Genomic DNA, 17,042 nt, shown 5'->3' on the forward strand with positions numbered 1-17,042 from the left:
GCCCTCCATCACCGCGTTCTCCATCACAACGCACCCAGTTCGAGTCTTTCGCGAGACATTCTCCTTTCTTGCGTCGCCTTGCTATTACGACTTGCGGCCACTCTGGGTCCTCCCCCCCTTGGCTCTTCTCGGTCCCCCTCTCCTCTCCCGTCGCACCTCGACCTGGTACCTGCTTCGTATGACGCCCACTACGATCCCCTCGCCAACACGTCCACCCCATACGTCTTAATCCCGCAATTACCCTCCTCTCAGATAATGTTCTAGAGGCGAAGCTTCACCGTCACGACCCCCGACACTTATATAACTGCGCCCGCACCGTCGCCTCAGCTTTTCAGACGCGCCCTGCTCCCAGCATCCACACCTCAACGCCCCCGCCCCCGTCGATGAGATCGCCCACCTCGCAGAATCGTGCCTCTTGACCCATACGATCGAATCACAAAAATTTTTCCGGCGCTGACGGTATCGCAAACTCGACGAATTACGTCTATATACCCGGCTTGTAGCTCCGCTCTGTGGCGCAAGCATCCCGCGACCGCAAACCTGTCACCGCACGTCGCCAGCTCCCCTTCTCTCTCCTTTTTGCCCCGGCGCTTCCGATACAAGCACCGCGCCTATTAATGGTGGCCCGCACCTCGATACCTCGATACCCGGAAACGCAGCTGGCGGTGACTTGAATACGCTCCCGACGGAGAGATTCGGCCAACTCTAGGACCAGTCATGCCCGTGCGGGAGCACGAGCAACCCGACCGACAGGGTTCAGCGAGCTCGGCCAGTAGCTGGAAGTCCCAGGACACCGTCCGGAATAACGACACCAAGCGCCCAGATCCGAATAAATCATCATCCAACGGTCGCAATGCCGACCAGTTTCCAGGAAGTTTAGCTATGGACAAGTAAGGCCCCCGCCCTCTCTTTTCGCCCTCCTTCCATCCCCCCAGCTAGAGACCTAGAATTACTTGCGTTGTTCTGTACACCGTGCATGGCGGTGGACTCTATAACAGATACAGCTACTGAGACAAATATAATTACAGACCGGGGCCGTCCAAAGCTCAGGGAATGGACTGGAGTTGGACATGGAGCTCCCCAGACATTTCCCCCACCGAGGAACGGAAAGGCTCTGGGTTCAGCAAGCATCGCAAGGCTCTGGCAGTCTTTGGAGCCGGTGATGATCCCGCCCGGTCGTTTTCTTCGACTCCACAGCCTCCTCCTATCAACCCTGCTCGCCCTGGCCCCGAAGAACTCGACTCGATCGCCCCGTGGGTCACGACGGGCGGCTCTGAGGGTCCCGGGACCTTCTTCAACTCCGCCTCCGAATATGAAGCTTCGCCTGCGTCGGCCACGTTTCGCCCGACCACCGGGCGGACCTTTGCGAGTGAACCCGCCGATTTGGATTGGACTGGGGACCGTCGCAGGCCGTCTGCGACGAGCATGACGAGTAGCACTGGGTCAAAGTCAAGCACCGGCGCGAAGCTGTGGAAGAAGAAATCCAGGGCTTCGGCTAGTGATGAGTGGCCCGTGCCAGATGAACCTGATGAGGATAGCCAGCATAACCCGTACGGTTGGCGCGCAGGGCCAATTGATAAAGTCAAAGCTCGAGAGAGAGCCAACTCGGATGGTTCAGAAGCATCGCAGCGGCCGTCGCGAGCTCGAGCGGGAACCCCTGCCCCTTCAAGTGAGGTTACGCCATGGCTATATCAGAATGTTCACGACATATCACAATACGGCGAAGCTCCCGTACGACAAGTGCCCATCGGCCCTGATGGGCAGCGTCTTGCATCCGCGGGAGGCCTTCCCCGAGGTTCGGCCAGAGATACTCACCGAAGGGCAGCTAATGGACATCGCCATTCACGCAGCAAAGAGGAGAAGCCAACACTTGCCGGCGACCTGGCAGGATACCAGTCTCGGCCCTCGGGTGGCCGAGATGACTTCTCTGTCGGACTGAAACCCTTCAACGAACATTACCTCAATTCCTCTAGCGCCATGAGCTCACAAACCACCCTGGGTGGCCGACCTACCAGTCCGACACCAAGTATACAAAGTGCTATCTACCGTGATCATGGTCAGAATTCGCCGGGGGGTCCACACGATAAGCGAGGTCTCTTAACTCGAGTTCGACATCTATTGCCGGGTTCGCACAAGCCGCACGAAAAGTCAAAACACGACCATACACTGCGCAGGCAACCAAGTCTCGAAGGGAGTTCTCCTCGTCTGGATTCGGCAGACTCGGACCGAAAGAAGGAGACCGCAAAGCGCAAGCTCAAGCGATTCCCCATCGGTGGAGATCCCCACGCTTCAAGAGAGAACACAGCTCAAAACGAAGAAGGCTCGCATGTCTTCAAGCTGGATACCAATTTGAAGGATTTGGACGACATCGTTCGCGCAGCTTCTCCTGGTCAAATGAAGCGCATCGCTGATGGAACTACCACACCACGGGAGGACCCGACCAAGTCTGAACAGACAGGGGCTCTGGACACCTGGTTGGCTCCGGAAAGTTGGGCTGTCAAGAAGGAAAAGGACCCTGTTGTGGAGACTGGACCACAACCTACTAGTGCTGCTTATTTCATACGCGTCTTCCGCATCGACTCGACATTCGCAACGCTCTCGGCTGGTGTCAACGCCACCGTTGCCGAGATCCTGTATATGCTCGGGCGCAAGTCTTTCCTGCAGGATCATCTCAACAACTATGAGATTGTGCTGCGGAAAAATGATCTGTCTCGACAGCTTGACCATAGCGAGCGGCCGATCCTCATGCAGAAACAACTGTTGGAACAAGTTGGCTATACCGAGAAGGATCGTATAGAGGACATTGGCCGTGAGGACCACAGCTACCTCTGTCGCTTCATCTTCTTGCCGACGAAACTCAGCGGTTATACCAGTCTCGAAGGTGATCCTGGCTTTAGCAAGATGTCAAAGTTCAGCCACGTTGATCTTCAGGGTCGAAGCCTGGTCACTATTCCCATCACCCTGTACAAGAAGTCCTCCGAGATCATCTCGTTGAACTTGTCCCGGAATCTGTCTCTTGATGTGCCGAAGGATTTCATCCAGAGCTGCATCAACTTGCGGGAAATCAAGTTCATTGGAAATGAGGCTAAACTTCTTCCGTCGAGTTTCAGCCTGGCCAGTCGCTTGACTTACTTGGACATATCCAACAATTTCTTGGAGGATCTGGAACACGCACAGCTTGATCGACTGATAGGTCTCGTCAGCATCAAAATGGCGAATAACCAGTTGACCAAACTGCCCAGTTACTTTGGAAACTTCCAGTATCTCCGAAGCTTGAACATGTCTTCGAACGGCTTCAAGGTGTTTCCTGAATTTTTGTGCAAGCTGCGGAGCTTGGTTGACCTCGATATCAGTTTCAACAGTATCGAGGAAATTCCCAACATTGGCCAGCTGGTCACGCTTGAGCGTCTTTGGATGACGAACAACAATATCAGCGGGTCTCTTGATGAGTCTTTCCGGGAGCTGGTGAACCTGAAGGAGATTGATGGTCGCTTTAATGCAATCACCAACATTGACTATTTGTCCCGGCTGCCTCGCTTAGAGCAAGTTTTCTTTGGTCACAATCTCATATCCCGGTTCCGCGGGGCATTCCCCAAGTTGCGCAGCTTACACATGGATCACTGCCCGCTGACCCAATTTGATATCGATGCTCCGATGCCGACTTTAAGCTCTCTTAACCTTGCATCTGCCAAGCTCTCACAATTCCGTGATGCCATGTTTGAGAATTTGCCGAATGTTTCTAAGCTTATCCTCGACAAGAACCATCTGTCGTCAATCTCAGCACAAATTGGCAAGCTGCGGCGCTTGGAGCATTTCAGTATCATCAAGAATCCACTCGGTTCTTTACCTGCCAGCATTGGATGCATGACCGAGCTCAAGGAGCTTAACGCGCGAGAATGCAATCTCAAGTTCTTGCCAGATGAGATTTGGCATTGCGCCAAGTTGGAGACTCTCAATGTTTCTACCAACCTTCTGACTACCTTCCCCAAACATGGTGCCCCTCAACCTCTCATTCCTGGCGAGCCGACCACGACTCCAGTGACAACCCCAGCACCGATTGGAAACTCCATCCATGAGGAACTGGGTCCTCTAGATGAAATCAGCTTCCGTCGGCCCAGTCAAACTTCCGGTGCTGCTGTGGGGTCTGGGTCTTCTCCCAGTAACTCATATCGACACCCCTCGGCTACACCTTCTATTGGGCAAAATGGGCCAAGAAAGGTTTCAGCAGCATCGCGGACCGCCACCGATGCGAGCTCCGGGTCTCGCAAGGACTCCAATTTCTCGCAGCATGCAGCCGCTCTCACTTTTGCGGGGTCTCTTCGCAATCTGTATCTTGCTGATAACCAGTTGGATGATGACATTTTCCGCGAGCTGGCCCGTCTCCCTGAACTTCGTATCGTCAACTTATCATACAACGAGTTGACAGAGCTACCACAAGGTGTCCTTAAGCGATGGCCTTTGATCTCCGAGCTCTATCTGTCTGGTAATGAGCTGACATCGCTTCCATCCGACGACTTGGAAGAAGGCAGCAATCTCAAGGTTCTCCACATCAATGGCAATCGATTCCAGGTTCTGCCCGCGGAGCTTTGCAAGGTCAGCAAGCTTTCCGTTCTCGACGCGGGAAGTAACGCGCTGAAATACAACGTCTCCAACTGGCCGTACGATTGGAACTGGAACTGGAATCGAAGTTTGAGATACCTCAACTTCTCCGGCAATAAGCGTCTCGAGATTAAACCCAACATTGGCACTGTTGGCCAGTCGACTGGAAGTGGTGCCGATCTGACTGACTTCACGTCTCTCACCCATCTCCGAGTCTTAGGTTTGATGGATGTTACCTTGACCATCCCCACTATTCCTGATGAGAACGAGGACCGCCGTGTGAGAACCTCTGCCTCTCTGGCTGGCTCACTTGCCTACGGGATGGCAGATTCGCTTGGCCGGACTGAGCATCTGTCTATCATCGATATGATTGTGCCACGCTTGAAACCCGACAACGTTGAGACATTGGTGGGTATGTTTGACGGCTCGACTATGTCCAGCGGTGGCTCCCGTGTCGCAAAGTATCTCCACGAGCACTTCACGCCGACCTTCTCGCGCGAGCTCAAGAAGCTCCAACAAGACCGGGGAGAAACCCCACTCGATGCTCTGCGACGTGCTTTCTTGGCTTTGAACAAGAACATGGCTGGGCACGCGTACCGATCTATCGATGATCGTGAGCTGAGACAGTATCACCGTGGATCATTTGCCTCGAAACAGCTCTGCCAGGACGATATCCAGGCTGGTGGAGTTGCTACCGTGCTGTATCTAAATAACATGGATCTATATGCGGCCAACGTCGGCGATGCACAGGCGATTCTGGTCAAACAAGACGGCTCATCGCGCCAGTTGACTCGCGTCCATGATCCTGCGGAATCTAGCGAACGAGCACGTATCCGTGCCGCTGGCGGGTTTGTGTCTCGTAATGGCAAGCTAAATGATGTGCTCACGGTGTCGAGATGCTTTGGTCATTTCCCCATGATGCCGGCGGTCATTGCTGCTCCTGCCACCTTGCACACTACCTTGACTGAGCAAGATGAAATGATCATCTTGGGGTCAAAGGAGCTGTGGGAGTATATTACGCCCCAGTTGGTGGTCGACGTTGCTAGGGATGTGTATCCGAATCTCATGCTTGCCGCCCAAAAGCTTCGTGATCTGGCTATCGGCTTTGGGGCAACGAACAAGTTGATGGTGATGATTCTGGGAGTCAGCGAGCTTCAACGCCGGCAGAAGAAGTGGTCGCGTCCTAGCATGAACTTGGAACGCTCTGCATTCCCTGATGATGGCATCGTTCCCTCGACCAAGATCCGTCGCAGGCCTCGTGATATGCCAGCCGACACTCGTCTTGCGCGCTTCGACTATGTTGACGCTCCGACTGGTGAGCTGGCCATCATCTTCACTGATATTAAGAAGTCGACTGGTCTGTGGGAGACTTGCCCGGATGCGATGCGCTCGGCTATTTCCATTCACAACGACATTCTTCGGCGACAGCTCGGGATCATTGGTGGTTACGAGGTCAAGACTGAAGGTGACGCTTTCATGGTGGCCTTTTCCACTACTACGGCTGCATTACTGTGGTGCTTCAATTGCCAGAACAGTCTTTTGGAAGCTGAATGGCCTACGGAAATCTTGGATCAGCCACAGTGCGAAGTTACTTCTGACATGGAAGGGAATATCATATCCCGCGGTCTGTCTGTTCGCATGGGTGGCCATTGGGGCGAGCCCGTCTGCGAAAAGGATCCGGTTACCAACCGTATGGATTACTTTGGTCCTATGGTGAATCGAGCATCTCGAATCTCCGCCGTTGCCGACGGAGGACAGATCTTCGTGTCGTCGGACTTTATGAGCGATATCCAGCGCAACCTTGAGATCTTTGCTGATGCCGAGCGCTCCGCGTCCACGAGTTCGACTGACAGCCACCCACGAGTCGATAGCCTTGGGCACAACATCCGTCGCGAGCTGAACCAATTGAACAGCCAGGGCTTCGTGATCAAGGACCAGGGTGAACGGAAGTTAAAGGGACTGGAGAACCCAGAACCTCTTTATCTTGTCTATCCCCATTCTCTTGCAGGTCGCTTGACAAGCCTGGAAGAGGCTCAGCTAGAGAAAGAAGGCCAGCCAGCGACTATCGAAAAGACTTCCAAGCTCAACTTGAACACTGGTGATATCTGGCGTCTTTGGGAGGTCACTCTTCGCCTAGAGCGGATTTGCGGCGCTCTGGAGAATCCCACTGGCGCAGGGCTGAGGGAGCCCAATGTCGCTTTGTTCAATATGGTTAAGAACCACGGTGGTGAGCTTAACGATTCCACTGTGCTTAGCTTGATCGATCAGCAAGTCACTCGTATCGAGGTAAGTTTTCTTCTTTTATGCGACGTTATTCACAGCGATTAACGATTCCAGGCCACCATCAACACCCTAACAGTACGCAACATGATGCGCCCCTTCAAGCCTGGCGATCGACTTGAAGACCACGCCGCCCCCATCGGCGAAATCTTCCAACAACTAGCGACGCAACTTGCGGAGTACCGCGCCCTCAAAGAGCAGATGGCCGTCGGGGTTGCTGGCATCCCCGACGGACCGCCCGCACCCCATTACGGCGGCATCACCCTGCACTCAAACCTCAGTGCAGACAGCAACACGACCTCCGCCTCATCCTCCTTCCTCCATTTGGACAATCCCCGGTCCTTCGAATCCCGCAACAACCAATGATCTGGCCTGGTGCACATATCTTCTCTCTTCTCTATACACATACATACGCTGATCGCTACGGGGTCACTTTAATCACACCTTTTCACATCTCTCGCTTTTTATTGTGGCCTTTCTCTTGCTTTTTTGCTCTGAATCTTCTCATGTCTTGTGGGCGGCGTCTCACTTGGTGGGGAGTCTCAAGATTGTTTCTCTTTTCCTTTTTTATGCGGCATTCGGGGGCATGGAGCTTGGTTGGATATTCCTTTTGCTTTGTTCGGATTTTGTATTTCGTGTATTTTGTAATTTGTGTGCTCCGGCTTCTTGATGTGAGACTGGAGTGAAACTTAAATATATACATTCAGTCGGCTATTGGTTTTCATTTCTATCCATCCATATCTCGGTTGGTGTGTAATTGTAGTTCATGGATAATGGATAAGGTACACAGTGATGATCGTGGATTCATGCCCAGATCTGTCGGCTTACGGCTAGATATGTTGCAAGCATTTTACAGATACCGATGGAACACTTAAGGACGGAACTTCGAAATCAGATCTCAAGTCATGCGCTGGAAAGAAAGTGAGAGATAATGCCAAGGTTGACAGCGATGGAAGATGAAGCTGGAGTATATTACATCACATTTGCAGGTCTGGATATGTTTTGCTTTAGCTGCCTTTGTTCCTGCCGAGTACGGATGGCGTCGGGTGGCGAAGAGATCACGTGTCACGGTTGTTTGTTTCCTGCGTCATCGTGCGACTCTTGTCTCCTCCAATTTGGTTTTCTTTCTTTCTTCCTTGCTTCATCTCTCCGTTGTGGCATCACGTCCATCTTATTCTGCTCCTCTTCTATCAACGTTGATTTCACCAGATTCCATCCAGGCGTTTCGCCAGTAATTAGGGCTCTTCCGTCCTTCTGACCCGCCCCGCTTGTTGCCCTGGCTACGAACAGAACCAACCCGTCTCGGGTTTAATGGACAGGTGGACAACATTCACATCATTTTCCCTCTGTTCACAAACCCAGGCCAACTTCCAAGAAAAAGGGGCGATCGGTGGATTTCCTTCTCCGCGTCTTGAAATCCTGACTGGACCCCGTCGCGCTGCGTCACCGTTCTTGCATCCTTGTTGCTAAGTGGTGACCGCATCGGTCAAAGACTGCGTGCGTTGGCGACTGCCTGCCAACTTGACAGACTAGACACCATCCTCGTCGCCGCGACGTATCACTTTCCACACAACACACCATGGCGGACGAACTCGATTATCTGCGGCCGGATTTCGATCTGAACTCCCTCACCGTGCCCCGCCTGCGCTCTATCCTCGTCAGTCACGATGTGTCCTATCCAGCCTCTGCGAAAAAGGCGCACTTGATCCGCATTCTGGAAGATGAGGTGATTCCTCAGGCGAGGAAACTTCTGCGCGACCGCGAGAGGGTAAGGAGAACAAGTGCAGGCATTACGGATATGAGTCGAGAGAACTCTGTTACTGGTGACGAAGACGATCGCGATTCGATGCACCCACCACCGACGCCGTCGACAACGGGTACCAGGCGCGGTACCTCGCAACGAAGCGTTCGTGGGTCAACCGTGGAAACGGATAGAGGTTATGCCCCGGCTACGCCTGCGACTACGAAGCGCAAGAATGCTGCACGATCAGTAGCCAAGCACCCCCGTGCTTCGGACACAGAAACTGGGGACGACGTAATGGCGACGCCGGTCCCTGCATTGGGCGCTTCGCCTCGCAAGTCGACTGCCCGCAAGCTTCGACGGAGCTCTGTTCTGCCCTCGACCGAGGTGGACGATTACACACCGTCTGTCAAGACTGAGCCCAGAGGTGATAGTGTCTTCACGGATGAGAACCCCTTCCAAAGCGGCAGTCCTTCAGAGGTTACGAGCAGCCGCCGAACTTCTCACGATGGAAAGAGGAAGAGTGGTGGACGGCTATCTACGGAAAGTCCTGCTATTAGGAGTAGCTTGCGGTCACGAAAGTCAGTTACGCCATCCGCCGTCAAGCAACAAGACGGTTATCATGCGCCCTCAAGGGAGTCATTCGATTTTGCGGCCCGCCTTAGACCGACTAAGGAGGAGCCTGAGGAGGAATCGGAAGAGGAATCTGAAGAGGAGTCGGATGAGGATAGCGAACTGATTGCTGGCGAGGAATTTACCCCAGAGGAGCAACTGGCACTTGAGAGTGAACAATATGCACCATTGACCGTGCTACGAAAACGGCCGAAGAAGCAGAGCTCGGTAAGCATCATGGCTTCTTGGTTTGTCATTCTATCTGTGCTTGGTAGCTTCGGCGCATGGTGGCGCAAAGAGAAGATTGAGATCGGTTACTGCGGTCTGGGGAAGCCCACCTGGTCTCTGGCAGAAACAAATGTACCAGAATGGGCTAATGTTCTCGAGCCTCGCTGCGAGCCTTGCCCGCCTCATGCGTTCTGCTATCCGGATTTTGAAGCTCGCTGTGAGCATGACTTCATTCTCAAACCTCATCCCCTGTCTTTGGGTGGTCTTGTTCCTCTTCCGCCAACCTGTGAACCGGACAGTGAGAAAGCACGTCGTGTCAAAGCTGTTGCGGACAAAGCTGTTGAGGAGCTGCGCGAGCGCAGGGCCAAGTACGAGTGCGGTGAGTTGAATGAGGATGGCAAACCTGCTTCTCCCGAGATTCGGGAGCCGAAGTTGAAGGAAGAGGTTGCGAAGAAGCGGCGCAAGGGTCTCACCGAGAGTGAGTTCGATGACCTCTGGAAGGGTGCGCTTGGCGAGATTATTGAGAAGGACGAAGTCGTGAGCAACTCCAAGCAGTAAGTTCCACTCATTCTCAAAAGGATGTCTTCATCCTTTCTTAGCTACTACCGTTCCGGATTTTGTATATCTCGCGAGCATTTTCTCTAAAAGGTCTTGGTTCTGACATTGCGTACCGGAACTAACAGCGGCGCCCTTGCCATCACAGACCTTCCGCCGTCCTCGTCCTCAGTTCAACCTCAACTGCCCGACTCCCACTCAGATGCGCCGCCCGCCGTTACGTCCGACTGGCTCTCCTCGCGTATCGACTCCCTCTTTCACTTCTAGTTCTGACAGCATGTGCTCTGGCTTATGCCCGGGCTCGGGTTCGCGCCCGCCGCTCTGATATTGCTCGCGTGCCAGAGTTGGTCGCTACAACGCTTGACCGTCTTGCAACGCAGGCTGCGCTGCATGCCCGTGGCGGTGCCAGAGAGCCGTACATTCCAATTGGCCAGCTTCGCGACGATGTTCTGCGCTCCGAATTGCACGGGAAGCGGCGCGAGAAGCTGTGGCATCGTGTCCGACGCGTTGTTGAAGGCAACGCCAATGTGCGTGCTGCCGTTCGCGAGGGACGTAGCGGCGATGTCGCCCGCTGCTGGGAATGGATTGGCGGCATTGGCAGTGTTAATACCCCTGGCGGTGACACCGAGCTTGACACTGGTTCCCGCCGTGACAGTGCTCGGTTTTCCTTGCCTTCGCCCTCGAGCAACGTGGATGCTGAAAATCATCACATGATCACCGAGAGCAAGGATGACCCTGCGACGAGTCCTAGACAGTCCCGCCGTTGGGATGAGGGCCGACCTATTTACTAAGATATTGGGCAGCCCTGCGTTTGCGTGCTTTGAGATCCCAAGACTTGGTACCCTTCTATACAAGATAGGGCTTTCTTTTCTTGTCCTTGTCTTATGGGCCTTTTCAGCCCCGTTATGTCCGTTGGCCTCTCTCCAACCTTCTTACTTCACGTACATATTTGTTTCTACCTTTCTCTGTCTATCCTAGTTTTTATTATGTGATGATGTTCAATACCCACCACCCTCTCGAGGTTTTTCATAATTTTTGTCTCCCTTCACTACCTAGTCTCACCACTTCAATACCTTTTTCCATGTGATACAATACAATCCGCTAAATTAGACATTCGCTAAGAAGGCTGATTATTTTTCCACGAAATGTTGCCTTTCCTGTGTTTTCGGGGATTGGCGATCCTTCTTCGTCGATCGTGGCTGTGTCATTGATCCCCGGAGCTAAGGTAGGTTCTGTTAAGCTATGTATGTACTGAAGTCCTCGATTTCCTACTTCATTTTTAGCAGCGTGACCATGGCGATTGGCGATCCCTTCTTGTCGATCTCGACCATTGTAGCTGACGCATTTGGTCTCCATGTCCAAGTTTTATCTTGGCTGCGTTGTCCTTGATTTCCTAGTTCATGTTAGGAATGTAGCTATGGAGATCTCCACTGACGATCTCAATCATTGTGGCTGGCACCTTTCATCTCGATATCCCAGTTTATCCAAGCTGCGAAGTCTTCGTTTTCCTACTTCATGCTAGCAGCGTAACTATGGCGATCTTCATTGACGATCTCAATCCTTCCAGGTAGTGGCTGGCGCCTGTCGTCTCTGTATCCAAGTTCGTCCAGGCTACTTACCTTAGGTGCTTGGGTAGTCAGGGATACTAACTCTGATTTGTGCGTTTATGCATGGCGAACATCTAGCTCCTTTTTCACTTTGTGTCGGAAATGTAATCCCGTTGCTCATCCGTATTACACGCGTAGCTAATAGCTACCGTGCTGCATAGTAAGAGGGGGAGGGGACTTCTACAGGGATTATGCATGCAGTGCTCGATCTGGGCTGAGATGAGATCTATGGGTCAAGCCCTAAGGACTGTATCCCTGTCCTTGCATGTCCGGGAAACAGACTCGGGACTCTGGATTTCTGTTTTGGGGAAGGCCCGGAAGTGTAAGTCCAGCTCGGGTGGAGTGTGAACGGACTGATGGTAGCTACAGTATGGTTTTGACGTGGGGGTTGCCAGCGTGTACGTGTACAGTGGGAGCCTAAATATCTGAAGCCAGGAAGGAATGTATGTACAAGAACAGAAGTCTAGCCGTATTTGCTTTAGCTTCTCCCCTCTCCGAGTGAATTCCTGAACGTCTTTCTAGAAAGCTTGCGCATGATTCTTTGATTTATTCATTAGCGCATGGAGTAAGGTTATTTCGGATATTTGTCGGTCAAATAATGGAATTGCTGTTGTGTATGTATTGTAGATGTATTATTGACCCAGGAAGTTGCACAATAGACTATAGATATGGCAGCTTTCAGGCGCTACCGCGGCGCAATTGCTCACTTTTTTTTCCTCCCCAACTAGTTGCGTCACTCTGATAGCTCTGAAACTATATCTGTGTTCAGACTAGGCGTAGGGCTGCCGCTGTGTCTATAGGCATATGGGCATTTTGTGAAAGGATTCAACGTGCAGTGCCACTATTTGTAATCCATTTTTCATTGCCGGGGGACAGTTTATACTTATCTCCGCTTTTCTTCAGACTGGGTTGCATATGCCCCGCAGTAGATAGGGCATGTGCAGGCACGAGATACTGGAATCCAATCTCTTGACAACGCAGGACGATTTGAATCGGGCTAATAATAAGCCGAAACTAACAAGCGAGCATTTCTTTTCCTTGGTATAATAAGGTTAGCGCCTGCCTGTCCTGTTTGAGAGAAGCCTTGAGGGTATTACGACTCGGTTAGGAGACGGTAGTTCTGTTCTCTATAGTTGGTGGACTTTCATTTTGACCGCTTCTTGAACCGCTGACTGGAGGCACATGTCGTTGGCGAGGGGTAACCTATCAACATCCAGCCTGGGGGAGTGTGTGGATATGAAGGAAATAGAGTCGTTCTGACAGGCGAAACGAAATATGCCCCGCTTATCTGTGCTTGTGGTGTGGCCCGCTTGCTTGCTGCCCGGTGCATGCAACAGGAAACTGGGGAACAGGCTTGGCAAAGGTCGTCTCTACTGTAAAATTCAGTTTTAATAGACGAAAATGGGTCCATGTACGTGGCGGCGCTTTGGCGGGGTCGAGAAAGTCAATCTGAATACAGTAGTATACTGTAGATTGGCGAGATATCTAGAAATTGGTATGCCAGTAGACCCTGTTCAGCATGAAGCTCTGTATACTTGGTTTGGATATGACGGCGCAAAGGCAGTCTAAATGAGTTGTGTACTCAATTTATTTAATCACCCTAGCCAGAATCGAGCGTGGGACGGATGATTCAGGGATCCAGCAAACAAATCCGATCTAGTTAAGCTGTGGAGATAGAGCAATATACATACAATGAGGTTTGGGTGGGCAGAAAGGCACGGATACATCTTTCCCAACTAAGAATCATCTGCTAGATGAGCCCTAGCAGGAAAAGCAAGGGGCATAGTCTGAACATCATTCGCAATTGATCAAGAGGGGGGCCCAGGACTCAGTGTGTCTCAATTCCGGCCCGACGTTGCAAGAATAGCAAAAGCCGTAGGGTCGATCCGAGTCTAGCGTTGCCTAGAAACCCGTACATGGGCCGAGTTGCATTGACTTAGAATAGTAAAGCTTGAAGAGGTTGTACCAGGCAAGCCAGAAATTAGGGCGCAATTTTTGGCAGGAGGGTCTGCTCGGCAATGCGTAGGCAAATCATCGCGGGGAGGAGTATTTCTCCCGAGATCACCGAGAAAGAAAATGCCGGCTCTGAATGCGACGAACCGAAACACGCGTTGAGTTGCGCTCAGATCGGCGAACTAGTTGACTGGATGGTTCCTCGTTGGTCTTTCTTGCAGGGACCATATGTAGGTGACTACTAGGTTGTACATTCGCGGTCTTATCCTGGGTTATCGTATATGGTGGACGCCTATCTTTTGTGCGTGTCATGCTAGTCACCCAAAGAGGCCATGCTAATGCAGTGAGCGAGTCAAGAAGAGGTGTTAATTGGCATCCACTTGTGGACTTTGCCGGATTTGTATGTGGTTTGAGATGAGAACGAGAAAAAAGGCCGGAGTCCTTTGCCGAGGCCATTCACAGCGCATTGTGGTGGTTCCACATGTGTAAGCCGTTAGGGTGCGGCGATGCGTTTGGGAGCTGTCTATTTTGTAAGGTTAGCACTTGGGTATGATTAATTTTGGCCCCTTTAATGATGATCCAAGAATTATGGTCGTTATCATTGTAGATCTTGTACGAAAGGAAAGTGGAACGATGTTGTTGGAATGATATTGAGTACCGTGGGAATATTCCAAATATCACATGGAGTTTCAATCGTTGATCGGCATTTTGAAGTAGTAGTGGACACCTTGAGTGCAGAGTAGCTCTCAACAACCTAAGACTGACAGACTAACATGACAATAATCGATATGCAGCCTGCTGTCTTACACACAGTTTGCGGCGAGTATACATGTGCCAGTCTTTTGGCACTGGGAAATATCGCCTAAGCCACACCGGACGTCATACTCAGACCCAACAATTGAGCGACCAGAGAAGTTCCAAGGGAAGCTTGTCACCGTAACAGCGCCACGGGGGAACTCCGGTGTCAAAGCAATTGCTGGGACTATAGCCAAGAACACTACAGTTAAATTTCACCAAGGACCCCAGGGACCCGCGAGGAATCCCACTAACCAGCCCCATAATGTGGAAACGCAGACCTTCCTCTGTTGTATCTGTCCCGGCATTTCAATGTTTCCCCCGATTCCAGAAGGATGTATCATCGGTCCTGAACCAGCAGGCCAACATTCCACTGATGGTGGCGAATCTCTCCAGCCCCCTCTCTATCATTCGTCAGATCTGGGGGTAGAGGTCTCCAGCCAATCAAGAGCAGCCACCAGAGGATTGACACATCCCAAAGCCAACACGGAGACTCTGCTTAGCGCCTCCGACATCATCTTTGCTAACTATCCAGAAGCATATTTCTTGATCTAATGTAAGGTAGTTCGTAGCTCCTCAGGCCACGTTCAGGCGCAGACACTTCTTGGCTTATCCCACGTAAGTGGGACAGCCACAGTGGGGTTAGACGCATTTACTTGGTGGAGATTGCTCTTGTTGTCTGCAGTCCTGACGTTGTGATGTTCCAAGTGGCGAACATGATTGGGGGCCAAATAACAACTCGGTATGGTCCCAAAAAGCGACGAATATAGTTGTATTATTCTTTGTATTATAATTATTCTCTGGTACCTTGCGCGGGGCAGATGATTTTCTTCACGACGACCCTCGGGATACAGCTATACCCACTTGGGTAGTTGCTAGGTTTGGAAGTGGTGTCAATTTCACCAGTATAATGGACGATGATCATGTGAGAAGTACTTTCTACTCATGAACAAGTAAATACAGAAGAAACGTGAATCAGATCTAGCCCAACGAGTGCACTATTTCGTAGAAACCCATATCTATCTCGGTACATGCCAGCTATCCAAATATCAGTGAAGCATTGAATAATATTCACTGTACAGTAGCAACAATATTGAAACGAACGGAGTAACTTATGTAGAGTACTCCGTACAGAGTGCTGACATACAACATACAACATCCACCATAGGGTAACCCTGGAACCAACTTGAAGGGAGCTATCGCGATCAGCCAATGATCAGCGCCGGAAGTATTGATGCTGCCCGATTATCCCCATTTTGTATGAGAAAATGGACGGAAAGAAGGAAGGAAAAAAAACCGATGAAGCCGCAATGAATGGCTGTGGCTTCAGTCCTGGTCCTATCAATTGGGCCGGAAAAGTGTTCCGCTGAAATCCTTCCAATCTGCACCTCCATACCCACTCCGTCGGTCGCCCTGGGTATCTTCAATTCGCAAAAAATACTCACGCACTCGAGAATGGAGGGGGAACTGAGACCCAAAGGGCCATCGGGATATATCCGAGATCAGTCACTGTGAGTACATTACGGAGTATATCCGCTCAAGTGGAACAGCGTGATCTATATCCATACTGGTGGGAAACAACTCTCGTGTCCCCTTGCTACCCCTCCTTCACGAGCAAGGGTTGTCAGCCATGGTATTTTAAAGCCTATAGTCTATCAACGCGAACCGAGGGGCTGGGATGGATTTCACCACTAGCCAGAGAGGCTCCGGGGAAACAACACCAATGTAGTATAGAGCGCGGGTAGGGTCTGTGGATGCAGCGACGCCCCATGTCACTGCAAATTTCGATTCGCTTGAAATTTACCGTTGACCAGTACGAGACGATCCTTGCGACTTTGCGCTTCCACCTGGATGTTGCTCCATCGGGGCTTAGACGTTGGGTTGATCTGTGTTAGCTCGTCGAGAGTTTTGTATCTATACCGATGTACATACAGTACCATAACCACCCATCACGCGGTCCTTCTCCTTCAATGCGACCCTTTTACCAAGTTCCAATTAAACATGGTGTTCAATGCAGAGCTGCATGACACATTCCATAGGTCGGTTCGAAAGGAACTGAAGGAACTCTAAGTTTTGGGCAGTGATCGGTGTAGTGTGGCGTCGTCGTAAAACCAAGACAGCCGACCCTCTTTGCATCGTTTAGGTATGCCGTCAACGACTAGACCGGGGCAGATCGTTCATGTTCCTGGGCGCTAGTTTTCCGACAGCCCGGTCTCCCACCCGTCGATGGTCCTTCAACTGGGATCTTTTGGGTCTTCTGGGTCCCGACCTGGTCTTTGCTGTCGATTTCCACTGGATATTATTATGTATTTCCAGTGAATTTATTTTATCGTCGTTACGCATCTTAGACTCAGGTCGTCGGAGAGCCTTCCATGTTATGTAGCCACTAGCTCACGGTGTATTATCATGCTTTACCTCCTTTCCCCCATAAAAGGGTCTGAGTCTGTGTATGATCATAGGTGGTATTAGGGAGCCATAAGTATTATGTATCATTATTCGCCTACTCGCCTTCTCTTAGGCTCTACTGTTCGGGAGAGAGAGAGAAATGTCAGCTCTAAAGGCGTATCCACTTTTGTCTCCCGCCACACACGCAGCTTCTCGATCTTCTTCACTTTTCCCCGTTGGCCACATATTTTTTGCCCTTTTCCCCCTCCTTTCCCTCCCTTTCCTTT

The 17,042-nt window shown here is 51.5% G+C and overlaps 2 protein-coding genes across 2 annotated transcripts; both read left to right on the forward strand.

The window, feature by feature from the left end:
- Positions 1-717: 717 nt before the first annotated feature.
- acyA (adenylate cyclase acyA) lies at positions 718-7,245 on the forward strand (the record flags this gene model as incomplete). The annotated part of the gene is made up of 3 exons (XM_056905742.1): positions 718-890; positions 1,029-6,885; positions 6,937-7,245. 3 exons carry the CDS (start codon positions 718-720, stop codon positions 7,243-7,245), a joined length of 6,339 nt encoding a protein of 2,112 aa, XP_056769849.1.
- Positions 7,246-8,458: 1,213 nt separating this feature from the next.
- N7458_002360 (putative sister chromatid separation protein (Src1)) lies at positions 8,459-10,806 on the forward strand (the record flags this gene model as incomplete). The annotated part of the gene is made up of 2 exons (XM_056905743.1): positions 8,459-10,014; positions 10,164-10,806. The coding sequence occupies 2 exons, from the start codon at positions 8,459-8,461 to the stop codon at positions 10,804-10,806; spliced, it is 2,199 nt and encodes a 732-aa protein (XP_056769850.1).
- Between the last annotated feature and the right edge of the window lie 6,236 nt (positions 10,807-17,042).

The sequence above is a fragment of the Penicillium daleae genome (genome assembly GCF_028827525.1).
Source record: "Penicillium daleae strain IBT 16125 chromosome Unknown utg000002l_segment0_segment0, whole genome shotgun sequence".
NCBI classification, from domain to species: domain Eukaryota; kingdom Fungi; phylum Ascomycota; class Eurotiomycetes; order Eurotiales; family Aspergillaceae; genus Penicillium; species Penicillium daleae.